The sequence below is a fragment of the Gossypium hirsutum genome, chromosome A01 (genome assembly GCF_007990345.1).
Source record: "Gossypium hirsutum isolate 1008001.06 chromosome A01, Gossypium_hirsutum_v2.1, whole genome shotgun sequence".
Lineage (NCBI taxonomy): Eukaryota > Viridiplantae > Streptophyta > Magnoliopsida > Malvales > Malvaceae > Gossypium > Gossypium hirsutum.
This window is the reverse complement of record NC_053424.1, coordinates 114,667,385-114,682,252: the sequence shown is the minus strand read 5'-3', so window position 1 is coordinate 114,682,252 and position 14,868 is coordinate 114,667,385. Positions and strand designations below refer to the sequence as shown.

At 36.0% G+C, this 14,868-nt stretch overlaps 2 protein-coding genes across 4 annotated transcripts; one reads left to right on the top strand and one right to left on the bottom strand.

Moving 5' to 3' along the window:
• On the top strand, window positions 1–561 carry LOC121229577 (arabinogalactan protein 23). The gene has a single exon (XM_041114225.1). It carries the CDS (start codon window positions 108–110, stop codon window positions 348–350), a length of 243 nt encoding a protein of 80 aa, XP_040970159.1. The 5' UTR covers window positions 1–107; the 3' UTR covers window positions 351–561.
• A 6,186-nt stretch (window positions 562–6,747) lies between these two features.
• LOC107922213 (serine/threonine-protein kinase Nek6) lies at window positions 6,748–12,962 on the bottom strand. 3 transcript variants are annotated; one of them, XM_041114216.1, is made up of 14 exons: window positions 12,737–12,962; window positions 12,210–12,358; window positions 11,911–11,977; window positions 9,521–9,586; window positions 9,343–9,389; window positions 8,887–8,932; window positions 8,720–8,800; window positions 8,597–8,639; window positions 8,440–8,489; window positions 8,109–8,190; window positions 7,981–8,030; window positions 7,787–7,860; window positions 7,614–7,665; window positions 6,748–7,531 (listed from the first exon to the last, which is right to left on the bottom strand). In XM_041114216.1, the coding sequence occupies exons 4-14, from the start codon at window positions 9,584–9,586 to the stop codon at window positions 6,821–6,823; spliced, it is 1,302 nt and encodes a 433-aa protein (XP_040970150.1). In that variant the 5' UTR covers window positions 11,911–11,977; window positions 12,210–12,358; window positions 12,737–12,962; the 3' UTR covers window positions 6,748–6,820. The 3 variants fall into 3 exon arrangements, with proteins under 3 accessions (XP_040970150.1, XP_040970152.1, XP_040970154.1); XM_041114218.1 differs by lacking the exon at window positions 12,737–12,962 and adding an exon at window positions 12,435–12,704; XM_041114220.1 differs by lacking the exon at window positions 8,887–8,932.
• Window positions 12,963–14,868: the final 1,906 nt, after the last annotated feature.

Genomic DNA, 14,868 nt, shown 5'->3' with positions numbered 1-14,868 from the left:
CATTGTTCTTCAGGCCTTTGAGAAAAGCAAAATAAAAACACAATAAATTTTGTTTTTTTCATCACATCAGGTCTCTTTACTCTCACTAACCTTTATTCTTCAATACCATGGACATGAAGAAGATCTCATGCGCCGTCATTGTCGCCGCCGCCTCTATGAGCGAGGTCCTGGCTGCTGGCGCCGCTCCAGCTCCATCTCCAGCTTCAGCTCCAGCTGCAGCTGCAGCTTCAGCTTCAGCTTCAGCATCTGCCCCAGGCCCAGATTCCAGCGTCGCAATCTCAACAATGCCTGTTATTGAGTCCTTGGTTGGAGCTACACTCGTTTCTTTCTTTGCCTACTTTTTACAGTAAGCCACAGCAAAAAAATGGATGAAACCATGAAGTATTGAAGAATCAAAAAAAGAAATGGTGGATTAATAAATGTAAAAATATTACTTGGCGTTCATTCCATTGAAGATGCTTTCTTTCTTTTTTTTCATTGTTGAAGATGGCTTTCTTCACTTTACTTGTTTGTACGTTTATGATACATGTTTGAATTCCAAGTGATAGTTTGCACTACAAATAAATGATTGTTTGATAGATATGGTAATTTAGGTTATGATATAAAAAAAAACACAACAATAACAAAAACCCATTTAATAAATATGAAAGAAATGTAATAACTATGTGAATTCACATTCCTTCTATAATTCCTACTATTATAGATAGCGACTTCTATTATAGATAGCGATCAGGTCGAGTCGAGGATCCCAAATTGACAGATAGAAATATATTTTCAGAAAAAATCTGGCTTTCAGATATTGCATATGCTTAAATCGACATTTCTGCTTTGGAACAATAAAAGGTCACCAGTGTAGTTATTATTCCATAGAAATCCCCTAAAATATAGTTTCTCGAGTTTCTTTCTCTTCAAGCAAACCAGAAGAAATACACACTTCATGTCAAAACATATATTTAAGAAGGAAAAAAAGAAAACATTTTCTCGCAACGATGAATAAATTATGGCTCCAACCAATTCATGAAAGTTAGGTTGCACCGGTGAACTTCTGGGCAGCCATGAGACTCTTTGTTAACCAAATTGCTGTTTCTCTTGACGACACAACTTCTTCTCCAAACGGTCGCAGCACACCAGCAAGCTCGTCGATTTTGTCTTGTTTAAGAAGCTGGGCACATAGTTCAAGCAGAGACTCCAATGCATCAGCTCTTTCCTGGCTCGGATTCTCCCACACACTCTTAATTTCGTCACCGCTCATGGCTGTCAGTTTACTCAGTAACGAAACATCACTTGCCGTCAAGTAAACCGGTTGTGCACTATCTTTTGTATTATTCTTGGATGCTGCTCCTGCTTCACCTGCACTTGGATGCACAGCATTACTTTCAGATGACAAATAGCTTGTGTCAGCACCTTCTGTTGTTGCATTATGACTACATGTTTTAGTTGACGAGCATATTCGATCAACATCAGTCTCATAAATAGTAGATGATGAACTTCCGTCATCACGATTGTTAACATTAATGGAAGACAATTAATAATGGTTGCCATTAACATTAATGGGAGACAATCAATAATGACAACCACCAACTTTGGAAAAGTGGCATGGGATAATTTTTTTTGGTCCTTGAGATAATGGGCTATTTATTGTTTGGTCCTTAAACCTCAACTATAAATAGGCCTTCTCATTTCTCATTTCAATTCATCCCAACCAATCTTTCTCTCTTAGTTTTCTCTCTTCTCCCATTTGAGAATTCTCAAGGAATTCTATTTGTTTGTAATATTTTGAAGATAGTAAAGTTATCATCTGGTGTTAGTACCCGAGGACGTAGGTATAATTTACCGAACCTCGTTAAAACTCTTGTGTTCTTTCTTGTCCTATTTTTCTTTCAATATTTGAGGGTATAATAGTAGTATTTAATTGTGCTATTAAATTACTATAGAAGGGATATTCTGACTAAAGAAAGACTTGGTATTTAAGAGATCCATGTGATCCACTTCTCTTCCTTGGGAATTGAACTTTGTGTGATTTTTTAGTACAATAATTTACACGCTTCCGACCCTATTGGAACAACAAGTGGTATCAAGAGCCGAAGGTTAATCGTAGTATGCTCTGTGGTTGCAGTTTAAACTGATCTTCCACATCAGAAAAGATTCCTTAGGTATATTGAAAGATTATGGAGAAAACGGTCGGTGTAGGAGCTTCAACATCGTCCATGTGGACAAGACCGACAATTGCAAATGCAAGATTGGCCGTGGAGATCTTTGATGGCACGGGCCATTTTGGTATGTGGCAAAGTGAGGTTCTAGATGCCCTTTTTCAGTAGGGTCTAGACATTGCCATTGATGAAGAGAAACCAGATGATGTACAGGAGAAAGATTGGAAGGCGATCAATCGGTTGGCATGTGGCACAATTCGATCATGCCTTTCTCGAGAGCAGAGGTATGCTTTTTCAAAGGAGACTTCTGCAAATAAGTTGTGGGTGGCACTTGAAGAAAATTTTTTGAAGAAAAACAGTCAAAATAAGCTCCACTTGAAGAAAAGACTGTTTCGCTTCACATACGTCCCAAGTACCACAATGAATGATCACATCACCAAATTTAATCAGTTAGTCACTGATTTGCTGAATATGGATGAGACATTCAAAGATGAAGATTTGGCTTTGATGCTGTTGGGGTCACTTCCTGAGGAGTTTGAGTTCCTAGAAACTACTCTACTTCATGGCAGGAGTGATATATCTCTGAGCGAAGTCTGTGCGGCCTTATACAGTTATGAACAGAAAAAGAAGGACAAACAGAAAAACTCAATCAGAGATATAGAAGCTTTAGTAGTCCGAGGTCGTTCATACACTCGGAAGAAAACTCAAAAGGGGAGATCAAAGTCAAAGTCCAGACTCGGGAAAGATGAATGTGCTTTTTGTCATGAGAAATGCCACTGGAAGAAAAATTGTCCAAAGTTGAAGAATAAGGGAAAAGCTGCTGTAGATGCTTGTGTTGCTAAGCATGATACTAGTGACTCTGAACTATCACTGGTTGCATCATCATCGTCGTTCCATTCAGATGAGTGGATATTGGATTCGGGTTGTACCTATCATATGTCCCCTAACCGGGAGTGGTTCTCTGATTTAGTAGAACTAAATGGAGGAGTTGTTTATATGGGCAATGACAATGCCTGTAAAACTGTTGGGATAGGTTCAATCCAATTAAAGAATCAAGATGGATCAACCAGAGTTCTGACTGATGTTCGGTACGTGCCCAGTTTGAAGAAAAATCTCATCTCATTGGGAGCCTTGGAATCCAATGGTTCAGTTGTTACTATGAGAGATGGGATTTTGAAAGTGAAATCTGGCGCACTTGTGATATTGAAGGGCATCAGGAAAAATAACTTGTATTACTACCAAGGTAGTACAGTTATTGGAGCAGTCGCTACAGCTTCCGGTAACAAAGAATTGGACTCAATGCAGTTGTGGCATATGAAGTCGAGACATGCCAGCGAAAAATTCTTGCAAATTCTGGCAAAACAAGGATTGTTGAAAGGTGCAAGGCTTGCAAATTAAAATTTTGCGAGCATTGTGTTTTGGGAAAGCAAAAGAGAGTGAAATTCGGTACTGCTATCCATAATACAAAAGGTATTTTGGAATATGTTCACTCAGATGTGTGGGGGCCTTCCAAGACACCTTCATTGGGAGGAAAACACTACTTTGTTACTTTTGTTGATGACTTTTCCAGAAGAGTTTGGGTGTATACCATGAGAACTAAGGATGAAGTGCTTAGAGTTTTTCTTAAATGGAAAACTATGATCGAAAACCAGACTGGCAAGAAAATCAAGCGGCTTAGGACGGACAATGGAGGGGAATATAAAAGTGATCCGTTCTTCGATGTGTGCCAAGAGTATGGTATTGTTCGACACTTCACAGTTAGGGATACACCACAGCAGAATGGATTGGCAGAACGTATGAATCAAACATTGCTGGAGAAAGTTCGATGTATGTTGTCCAATGCTGGGTTGGGCAAGCAATTTTGGGCTGAAGCTGTGACATACGCTGGCCATCTTGTTAATCGTTTGCCATCATCTGCATTAGAAAGAAAAACTCCTATGGAGGTATGGCCTGGAAAACTGGCTACAGATTATGATTCCTTACATGTGTTTAGAACCACTGCATATTAACATGTGAAGGAGTCAAAGTTAGATCCGAGGGCAAAGAAAGCTCTCTTTATGGGAATCACTTCTGGAGTGAAGGGATTTCGTCTTTGGTGCTTAAGCACAAAGAAAATGATCTGTAGCAGAGATGTTACCTTTGATGAATCTGCCACATTGAAAAAGGTAGCAGATAAAGATATTCAGACGAGCAATACTCCACAGTAGGTGGAGTGTACTCCAAAATAGGTGGAGTTTGAGCAGATGGGGATTTGCCCAGTTAATAAGTCTAATTCTCCAGCCACAATGGAGGAATTAGAGGTTGAAGAGGTTCTGACCCAAGAACTACTAAGTACACCAGAACCAGTTGCAGTTGCAAGGCCACGGAGAGAAATTCGTAAACCTGCTCGATTTACTGATATGGTGGCCTACGCCCTTCCCGTTGTTGATGATATTCCTATCACTTATCAAGAAGCAATGCAAAGCTTAGAAAGTGATAAATGGAAAAGCGCCATGGATGAAGAAATGCAGTCTCTCCGGAAGAACAATACTTGGGAGTTGGCGCAATTACCGAAAGGTAAAAGGGCAATCGGATGCAAGTGGGTATTCGCAAAGAAAGATGGATCTCCTAGCAAGAAGGATATTCGCTACAAGGCAAGATTGGTAGCTAAAGGCTACGCTCAGAAGGAGGGAATTGACTACAATGATGTATTTTCCCCTGTTGTGAAGCATTCCTCCATTAGAATTTTGTTGGCCTTGGTAGCACAGTTGAATTTGGAGCTAGCTCAACTTGATGTTAAGACGGCTTTCTTGCATGGTGAGTTAGAAGAGGAGATCTATATGACTCAGCCCGAAGGATACACAGATGCTGGTGGTAGAAATTGGGTTTGTAAGCTGAACAAATCGCTATATGGATTGAAGCAATCCCCGAGGCAGTGGTACAAGCGATTTGATAGCTTTATGAGAAGGCAGAAGTACACAAGAAGCAAATATGACAATTGTGTGTATTTGCAGAAGCTGCATGATGGATCTTTCATTTATCTACTCTTGTATGTTGATGATATGTTAATCGCTTCGAAGAGCCAAAAAGAGATAGATAAGCTGAAGGCTCAGTTGAATCAAGAGTTCGAGATGAAAGATCTAGGTGAGGCCAAGAAGATTCTCGGCATGGAGATAAGTAGAGATAGACAGAGAGGCAAGCTTTGTTTGAATCAGAAGCAATATCTGAAAAAGGTATTACAATGTTTTGGTGTAAATGAAAACACAAAACATGTAAGTACCCCACTTGCTTCTCATTTGAAACTTAGTGCTCAATTATCTCCGAAAACTGAAGAAGAAAGAGAATATATGGCAAAAGTCCCATATGCTAATGCAGTTGGGAGTTTGATGTATGCGATGGTGTGTACGCGGCCTGACATTTCACAAGTTGTTGGAGTTGTGAGCAAGTATATGCATGATCCTAGAAAAGGACATTGGCAAGTTGTGAAATGGATTCTACGGTATCTTCGAAAAACCGTAGATGTTGGTTTAATTTTTGAACAGGATGAAGCACTTGGTCAGTTTGTAGTTGGATATGTTGATTCTGACTTTGCTGGTGATTTAGATAAACGTCGTTCAACTACGGGGTATTTATTTACTCTTGCAAAGCCCTAGTGAGTTAGAAGTCTACCTTACAGTCTACAGTAGCTGTGTCTACTACAGAGGCAGAATATATGGCAGTTACAGAAGCTGTTAAGAAGGCTATTTGGCTTAATGGATTGTTGAAAGACTTAGGAGTTGTTCAAAGTCACATAAGTTTATATTGTGACAGTCAGAGCGCTATTCATTTAGCGAAAAATCAAGTCTATCATTCAAGAACCAAGCATATCGACGTAAGATATCACTTTGTGCGGGAAGTCTTTGAAAAAGGAAAAATTCTACTTCAGAAGATTCCGACAGCAGATAATCCCGCAGATATGATGACCAAGGTGGTAACAACAATCAAGTTTAATCATTGTTTGAACTTGATTAACATCCTGAGAATTTGAGCACCTTCAGGTGTATGGCGCTCGAGAGTGCATTTGTAGGCACTACAAAATATAGCTTTATCAAATTTTGGGAGTTGAAGGAAGTGTGTGAAGATGTGATTATCCTAATCAAATCTTCAAGGTGGAGATTGTTACCATTAATGGAAGACAATTAATAATGGTTGCCATTAACATTAATGGGAGACAATCAATAATGACAACCACCAACTTTGGAAAAGTGGATTGGGATAATTTTTTTTTGGTCCTTGAGATAATGGGCTATTTATTATTTGGTCCTTGAACCTCAACTATAAATAGGCCTTCTCATTTCTCATTTCAATTCATCCCAACCAATCTTTCTCTCTTAGTTTTCTCTCTTCTCCCATTTGAGAATTCTCAAGGAATTCTATTTGTTTGTAATATTTTGAAGATAGTAAAGTTATCATCTGCTGTTAGTGCCCGAGGACGTAGGTATAATTTACCGAACCTCGTTAAAACTCTTGTGTTCTTTCTTGTCCTATTTTTCTTTCAATATTTGAGGGTATAATAGTAGTATTTAATTGTGCTATTAAATTACTATAGAAGGGATATTCTGACTAAGGAAAGACTTGGTATTTAAGAGATCCATGTGATCCACCTCTCTTCCCTGGGAATTGAACTTTGTGTGATTTTTTAGTACAATAATTTACACGCTTCCGACCCTATTGGAACAACAACGATACCCATTTTTATCATCACAACTTATACTGGAGATTGTCAGTTTACTAGAATCCCTCGATATATCGAGAACCTCTTTTGCTGCTTCTTCAAGAACCTGAACATCACTGATTGTCTCATCTGTTTTATTTATAGTCTTCATATCAGTTTCTGGAAAGTTTTGAGTGTGCTCAAAAGTGGGTTCTTCTTGTTCATCATGCTGAGAATTGAATGCTGTCTCCGAAGTAGACTCCACATCAGCATCCTTTCGAGGAACACTCTTAAGCTGAGCCTGTTTGTCTCTGTTGCTAACACTTACTTCGGAATCAGTGGACGTGTCTTTGGAATCGCTAGTAGAGTTGGATATTTCGACTGCACAGCTAGTAGGATCAACCCTCTTAGTGACAGGGTTGTCTTTGGTACTAGCAGAGGATGCTGGCTTTTCATGAGTAGGTGAACAGCTTACATGTACATCAGCCATTCTCGGAAATGGATGTATATTTCGTTGTCCATTCGATACCCCAGCATCTTTAATCCCAAACCCCTTGTTCTTCCCAATACCAGGTTTGTTCGAAAATGATTTTCTAGGTGTCTTCTCCTTTGGGCTGTTTGTGGGCTTTACTAGAAGATAAACTGTAGATGGATTTCTGCAGCGAAGGACATGAGGTTGCAAATGGGGGTGTCTTAAGAGTTCAGCAGCCTGAAGTATCAGAATGCTCAGAATCAGTATGGATGGTAGCATTTAAAACTAGAAAGCTAAATACAGGATCACTTGCACTCACAGTTGGTCTGTGTTCCGGGTTCTTCCTTAACATGCTCTTAATTATTTGCTTCCTGAAACATGAAGTCATTTCATTTTCTACAAATATTAGACTTTTTATAAGGAAATGAAATAGCATTATCAGTATCGTTAAGTAACATATCCATAAATGATTATATGGAAGGAAATGCTTACAGTGTGGAGGAATACAAAATCAGGAGAGGAGAAATGGATGATCTGTTGATTTTGTTAACAAGTCCCGCCATATCCTATTTGTTACCAATAACTTCAGTTTACTGTAGACTCTATAGTAAAGCAAATTACAGACAATTTGATGGTAGTCTAACGATACGAAGGCAATGTCTATAGCTCAAGTCAGAAGAACTCACTGGAGCTCTAAATGCAGGTTGATGTGCAGCAATCTCAAACATGCAGCAACCTGGAATAACAAATCTATCACTCGTAGTTGAAACTATAACAGATTTTGCATCTCGGGATCATGCTTTGAAATTCTTACCAAGTGACCATATATCTGATTTATAGCCATAAGGTATATCTGCAAGGAGCTCCGGACACATATAGTTGGGTGTGCCAACAACCTATTGAGTGTATGAAGACCATGTAAAAGAAATGGAATGAATCCTTAAAAAGTGGTTTTGACAAATTCTATAAGCAAAACTACTAAGATATTTATTAACAATAGCAGTTCATTTCTTCTTCTTTTTTTTTTTAATCAGAAGTACTTGCAAAATAATCTGAGTGCATTGAAGGAATTGTAAGACAGGTTTTCAAAGAAGAATTTTCCAAGAAAATTTCATAAAAGGGAAAAGATTAGCACGAGATCATACCGAGGAAGCAAGGTCTTCAGTGTTAAGTAATTTTGCAAGTCCAAAGTCACCTGTACAGTCCATATAAGACATACAAATCTTAGAAGGCGTATTAAAAAAGGAGACCAAACCTGATAAAGAGCATGAGTCCTTTATAGTAATCCTTTTGTCTTCATACCAAGCCGGATGTCATTATCCTTCGTAAGGAATATGTTGGAACACTGAGATGAAATAGAAATTAGAGAATAGCATCCTCATTTAAGAACCTTCTTCACTAAAGGGATGATTATAGAAGCATTACCTTCAGATCCCGATGAAGAACACGGTTTGAGTGTAGGTAGTCCACAGCCAACAACAACTGAGTCATCCACTTGCATATTTTCTAGAAAACCAAAGAGAAAAATAAGAGGGTTAATAACATCTCTAGCAGGTGTATATAAGTAGTTTAGCTGCAGTATTTCTCATTACCTCCTCGGGAAAGTGCATACCTCTGGCCTTCTTAATTAGCTCAGCCCTTATTCCAACAAAAATTAGTGGAATTTCAGTTGCTATTTAGTTACATTATAATCTGATTAAAAACAGATGATCATGATACCTAACAATACAGTCTGACTATAAATCCGACTCATTAACTTTTATGGTCAGTGTTTCAGTTGAAGGATTACAAACTTGACCATATGAATATGGAGTATTTTCATCATTTTTAGCCAATCTACCAAGATGAATTAGGTTACCTACATCTACAGCTGACACAAAAATCATACTAGTTAAATTTAGCAGTGAGAATTTATGTCAGTTTTTAATACAAATGAAGTCTACGAGCAAAAAAATTCCCTAGCATGTGCATAAGATGATTAAAGAACTTGCATATTCCTCCAAAATCTTATTCAAAAAAATGAAAAACTCCTTTTTTAGGTAACTTACATGTCCCCTCCCTCACGGTAGCTAGTTACAATGCATATACCGTTTCCCTGAGAAGCATGAACACAAATTAACAAATCAATGAAGAGTAAATTTTGTGCTTAGCAATATAAACAATAATATTGTGCATAAACTCTTTCATATCCATTGTAAATCTAAAATACTTGTAAAGCCACTTCACCTTATCAACCCAAGCATCTTTGTACTCGACAATATATGGATTATTCAATTTGGCAATCAGTTCCATCTGCAAAAAAGAGGCACAGATGAGAAATGGTCTCAAACAAGGACTGCCAAGACGTGAATCAAGGTATTCTTGGTTTGCAATATGAAAAAATTACTAATACCAAAGAATGAGCTATCCAGGTATCATTGGTATCTTATTTGGCATCACGTTTACACATATTATGAGGGTCCTACTTTCCTTTGGGCAAGTGACGGCATATTTTCCCCAACTGTAATAAATTCTTTCTCAATCGACTACGAATCTTCAAACCCAACTTTTTCTGGTGAGAAGCCTATTTCCAAATTCAGGAAACATATGTTGGATTGCTACATATGAAATTATTCCCTCACCTCAACTACATCAACGGTTGCTTCTCTTTGTGCCTCAAACCAGACACACACTATAACTAACCGATGGATACGGCAGCAGAGGGCAGAAGGCACTTGGATGGTCAAACCAACATGAACAGTTTTTAGATTGTTTCCAATTGGCTGGTTCTAGGTGTGTTGTTTGCGTCAATAGTTTGTTATAATAATGACCATAAAAGGCTAAAACAGCAGAATATACAAAATATATTTGTATAGTCTGTAAAAAAAATTGTAACTCACTCCAAAAGGAAAAATAAAGATCGCAGGCACAGCCTTCAGAGTGGCAACAAGGATGAGAAATGGAACAGGGGCAAACTAAAGGTTTAGAGCATCCCATTGGGTAGATAAAGGTGTGCAACCAAAAGGGTCAAAACATGACAAGGTTGGATTGTTAAATAAAAAATAGACTATCCAATAACCAAAATGTTTCTGAAATCAAGATTCTATGGTCAGGGTTTCATTCAACCATAGGAAATTGAACACTAAAAAAGATTAATGAAAATGGAATTTAACTGCTCTAGCCAAAAACTGAGATGATGCGAGTGCAGGAGACGGACATAATCCCAGATGTGGATTGGCTCAACAGATCCAAGATTACCTCCGTAACCAAAACCCATGATGATGAATTGTTGGGGGGTGGAGAGGGGGGGCAGTACCGCAATTCCCATACGTACAGTACGTGACACGGTGAGACAAAATAACCCACAAATCATTACAATTGCTGAGACTAAGGTGCACGCAAGTGAGGTATCAAAGTTTGTTGATCGACTGCCTTTTCATTCCTGGCTTTGACACCAGCACAATCAAGCACAAGGAGGGTATTTGGCTTTTGTTGAATTCCTTTGCAGTGACCATTAAGCAACTATGCGATGCTGAGCAGGATATCCATGCCATGGTTAAGTTACCTCTTTCCAACTCGTCTTGTTTGCTTTCTATTATATATGCAAGCCCTATGTTTAGAGAATGTAGACTATTGCGGAATAACCTGATGACTGAGTATGAAGGGAAAGAAAGGGGCAAAGGTCATCAAACTTAACCTGGAGAAGGCCTATGATAAATTGGAATGGAACTTCGTCCAACAAATTCTCTTTTTTTTTTATGTTCCCCAGAGAAGGGATCAATTTAATAATGCAATGTATATCTACAGATTCCACCTCTATGCTCCTAAATGGCACCAAACCTGAAAGCTTTCAACCATTAAGTAAAGACTACTAGCAGGCGCAGGGAAATTTCTTGCTCTTTTGCCAGCACTTAAAAGTTAGACCTCTCCCATAGCTATCACAGTTACTTGGCAAGCCCCTACGCAAGGATGGATGAAACTTAATATTGGTGACTATGACTGGAAACCTCAAGAAAGCAATAGGTGCCCTTATTTGAGATCATGATGGCAACTGGATATCTGAATGCCATCGACATAATCCACACATGACAAACTTAGGGGCCGAGCTTTGGGTGTTGAGAGATGGCCTCTATCTTGCTCATAGCCTAAATATTGTCAATCTTGAGATCAAAGTTGATGCAACTGCTATTCTAAGTTTAATAGCTGATGTTAAAGGTTCTAATACTTTGCTTTCAATATTGATCGATGACTATAGGATGCTCATGACTACCATCCAGCCGACTGAGGTCAAACATACCTTCAGGGAAGGAAAGCAGAATGCGGATGCTTTGGCAAGATTAGGAAGCTGCTTTCAAGCTAATGCCTCCTCAAATAATTTTAATTTTGTGCTGTCTTTATGTCTGTAATGAACCGCCTAAGTCAATTTCTTTCTCATTGGCAAAGGCCAATGGACTTCATGTTATGCGTACTATTGATGAATTAAGTTTTTTTCTACCAAAAAAAGCACTCTAGAAAATACCAAATAAAGGTATGTGGATAATCAACATGAAAATACTAAGGAATAATCTCTGCAAGTTTCACCACAACTCAAATGTTAATTTTTTTTTTTAAAATGAGGAAATATTTTAAGAAGTGACCTCTTGGTGTGCTGTTCGCTTAAACTTCTCAGTTTGCTTAGCCAGCCGAATCCTCTTCAACACATACCTAACAGCATAAGAAAATTAAAGATATCATACCAAGTCAATAATTGCTAAAAGACGTGTAAACAGACTGACAGCTGCCAATAATGAAATTAAGGCCACATATTCAGAATATAGGCATTGTTGCATAACCAATCATAAGAAACCTTGATTTTAAGCATTCCAGGATTTCATTAGTAAGAAAAACAAAAACAAAGAACAATCCCTCCCAAAGGGAAATATTGTTTAGAACTCACTTGAATGTTCCTCAAAATACTTGCTTGATTTTCTTAAGTTTATGGAGAACAAGAAAAGCAGCACCAAAAGCTCCTCTTCCAATCTGTTCTATAACTTCATAGTCTTCCATCTTGGACTTGCCATCACCATTGTGACTCTCCATGGAGACCTTCAAAAAGACCAAACATTAATATCCAGGTTTTTTTTTGTTCAACAAAAATAGAAACCCATATCAGAAATCTCACCCAAAACAAGTAAATGAGCAAAGAAGAGAAAAACCCAAGCTCCAAATTTTGATGCCTGGGCAAAGAAATTTGCAGGAAAGGCAAAAAAAACACACCAAGACAGAACTAAAGAAGTTGAATACAGAATAGTAAGCTCTCCAAAAGAAAAAAGAAAATGGTAGGATCTTATTTGTAAGAGACAGACCCAAAATTAAGTAAAGCTAAAATTTGACAATGATGATATCAGAGTGATAGAGAGAGAAGAGGATGGAGAAACAAAAGCAAAAGCAACATCCAACACTTAATAAATAAATAAGACTTACCAAATTAATAATAACTTAATTGGAGATCTGATTATACATATATAAAGGGAAAACAAAGGAAGTGGGTGAAAATGAAAGATATATGAAGGTCAAGTGGAGAAGGTGAGGTGTGGGAAAAACCAAAGTGAAAGGCAAAAAAGCTTCGCTTGCATTTGCAGATTCATGGGGAGATCAACTTACATACACAAACATATCAACCAGGGAATGTTTTCCAGCATGTAGTTGTACAGTCACCATCTTTTATTTAATATATATTACCCATTTTTTCTAAAAAGGAAAAAAAAAGGTAATATTAGAGCTTTTTTTTTCTTTTTTGGTTTTGCTTTTTTTTTTCGAAAAAATTCTTAGAATGTTCCAGAATGGGTCAATGAAAGGGGTGCTTTTGAGGCGTCAATAATTTAAAATTAAATACTTTGAAAATAAAAAAATACACATATATAAAAAGGGAAAAATAAGTTTATTTTTATAAAATAACCATTTTTATTATTTTTAATTTTATATTAATTACTTTATCATTGTTAATTATCAAAATTAAATATTAAAATATTTTTATTAAGTTTACCTTCAATATTTTTAAAATTAAAATTGTAAAGATAAATTTAATAAAAAAATATTTTTAAATTTTTAATGGTAAAATTCAAGACAAAAGTAAAGTTATAAATTAAATTTAATATAAAGTTATATATATTAAATATTAAAATTATAAGTAAATTTTTATGTAATGTGTAAAATAGCATATATCTATAAATAATCTTTCGTTTCATATAGTTAATAACATTGTCTCTTTTTTGTATGTGAATTACAAGATGAGGGCACAGCAACATGACTAACGCGACTCAAACTTAAACCACACCTAAAACAATAAACATTTTAACCATCATGCTAACATATAAGTTTTTGTCAATCTTACTTTTAAGTTTTAATTATAGGAAAGATATTTAGGGATAATGATGAATGGATTAGGGGCTTATTTAGCAAGTTAATTTGGTGCTTAATTTAAGCATGACTCAACTTAGCTTCCCTGTCAAAAACAATGTGGTATTATGTCACTCTATTTTAATTTGTCCCCCATCTTACTCACCAATGCTCTTCTCTTTTAAGAAACAAATTACTTCACCTAATAAATATGGCCATGCTTCAAAGTTCAAATAGAATAATTAAACATCAAAGACACCAGCTTATAGAGTTAATTCTTGTTACTAAGTTTTAAATTATTTTAATTTCATCTTTAAACTATTGATATTATATCAATCAAGTCCTTCGTTATTAAAACTGCTAAAATTAAATGATACATAAAATCTTGTGTAACTAAATTTAACATGAAAATTTTAAATAAATAGAACGTTGTCGCATAATTTTTAAAAGTAAAAACTAAAAAAAAAAAGGCACATGATGAAACTTAAGTAAAAGTTTCAAAAACCTCAAGACTGAGATTTTTGAGTGTATTATTTAATAGTTAAATTGAAGATTTTGTACTAAAAGACCTAATTAATATAATCTCGATAATTTAGAATAATTTGAAATTTTAATCAATTTAAAATAATTAGTGTAATAATATGGGAAATAATATATTTAGTACCTCAATATTAAAATAAGTTACAATATCAATCAGTATTAACCTTGTTCAATGTATATTGAATAAATAAATTTGAGATATTACTTTATGAAATATCATTTTTATCCTAGGAAAAAGCCTCATAATTCATATATTTTTCTTTCATAAAATTTTTTAAAAGCTACAAAAAAACCCAATAACTCAAATATTTTTATTAATATTATTATAAATAAAATTAAAAAATTACCAACCCTAAAACATAAAAATAATTTTTTTAAAATAATTTCATTATAGGTTCTGATGATATCTAGTCTTTTTGACACAATACTTAGAACTACCCATAGCCTCTCCCCAACCCATAAATAGGAGGATAGTGCGCTTCAGTGTACTCAAACGCACATCCTTTTGTATTGACAACAATATTCATATCAATTGAGTTAGATTCAATCGACACATAAAAACAAGTTTTAGCTTGTTGTCTTTATTCAACATGTAATATATTAATATTAGATAAAATATTAGATAATATGAAAAATTATGTATATATATGTAACATATGATAATGAAAAAATACTAT

What these genes read in the sequence shown, in the direction of transcription:
- LOC107922213 (XM_041114216.1), bottom strand. Translation starts at nt 9,586, where the DNA reads ATGGAACTGATTGCCAAATTGAATAATCCATATATTGTCGAGTACAAA. An exon ending in AAGATGCTTGGGTTGATAAG is followed by an intron (nt 9,390 to 9,520) that starts GTGAAGTGGCTT and finishes CATGCTTCTCAG; the next exon opens with GGAAACGGTATATGCATTGT. An exon ending in ATCAGATATATGGTCACTTG is followed by an intron (nt 8,031 to 8,108) that starts GTAAGAATTTCA and finishes TTGTTATTCCAG; the next exon opens with GTTGCTGCATGTTTGAGATT.
- LOC121229577 (XM_041114225.1), top strand. Translation starts at nt 108, where the DNA reads ATGGACATGAAGAAGATCTCATGCGCCGTCATTGTCGCCGCCGCCTCT.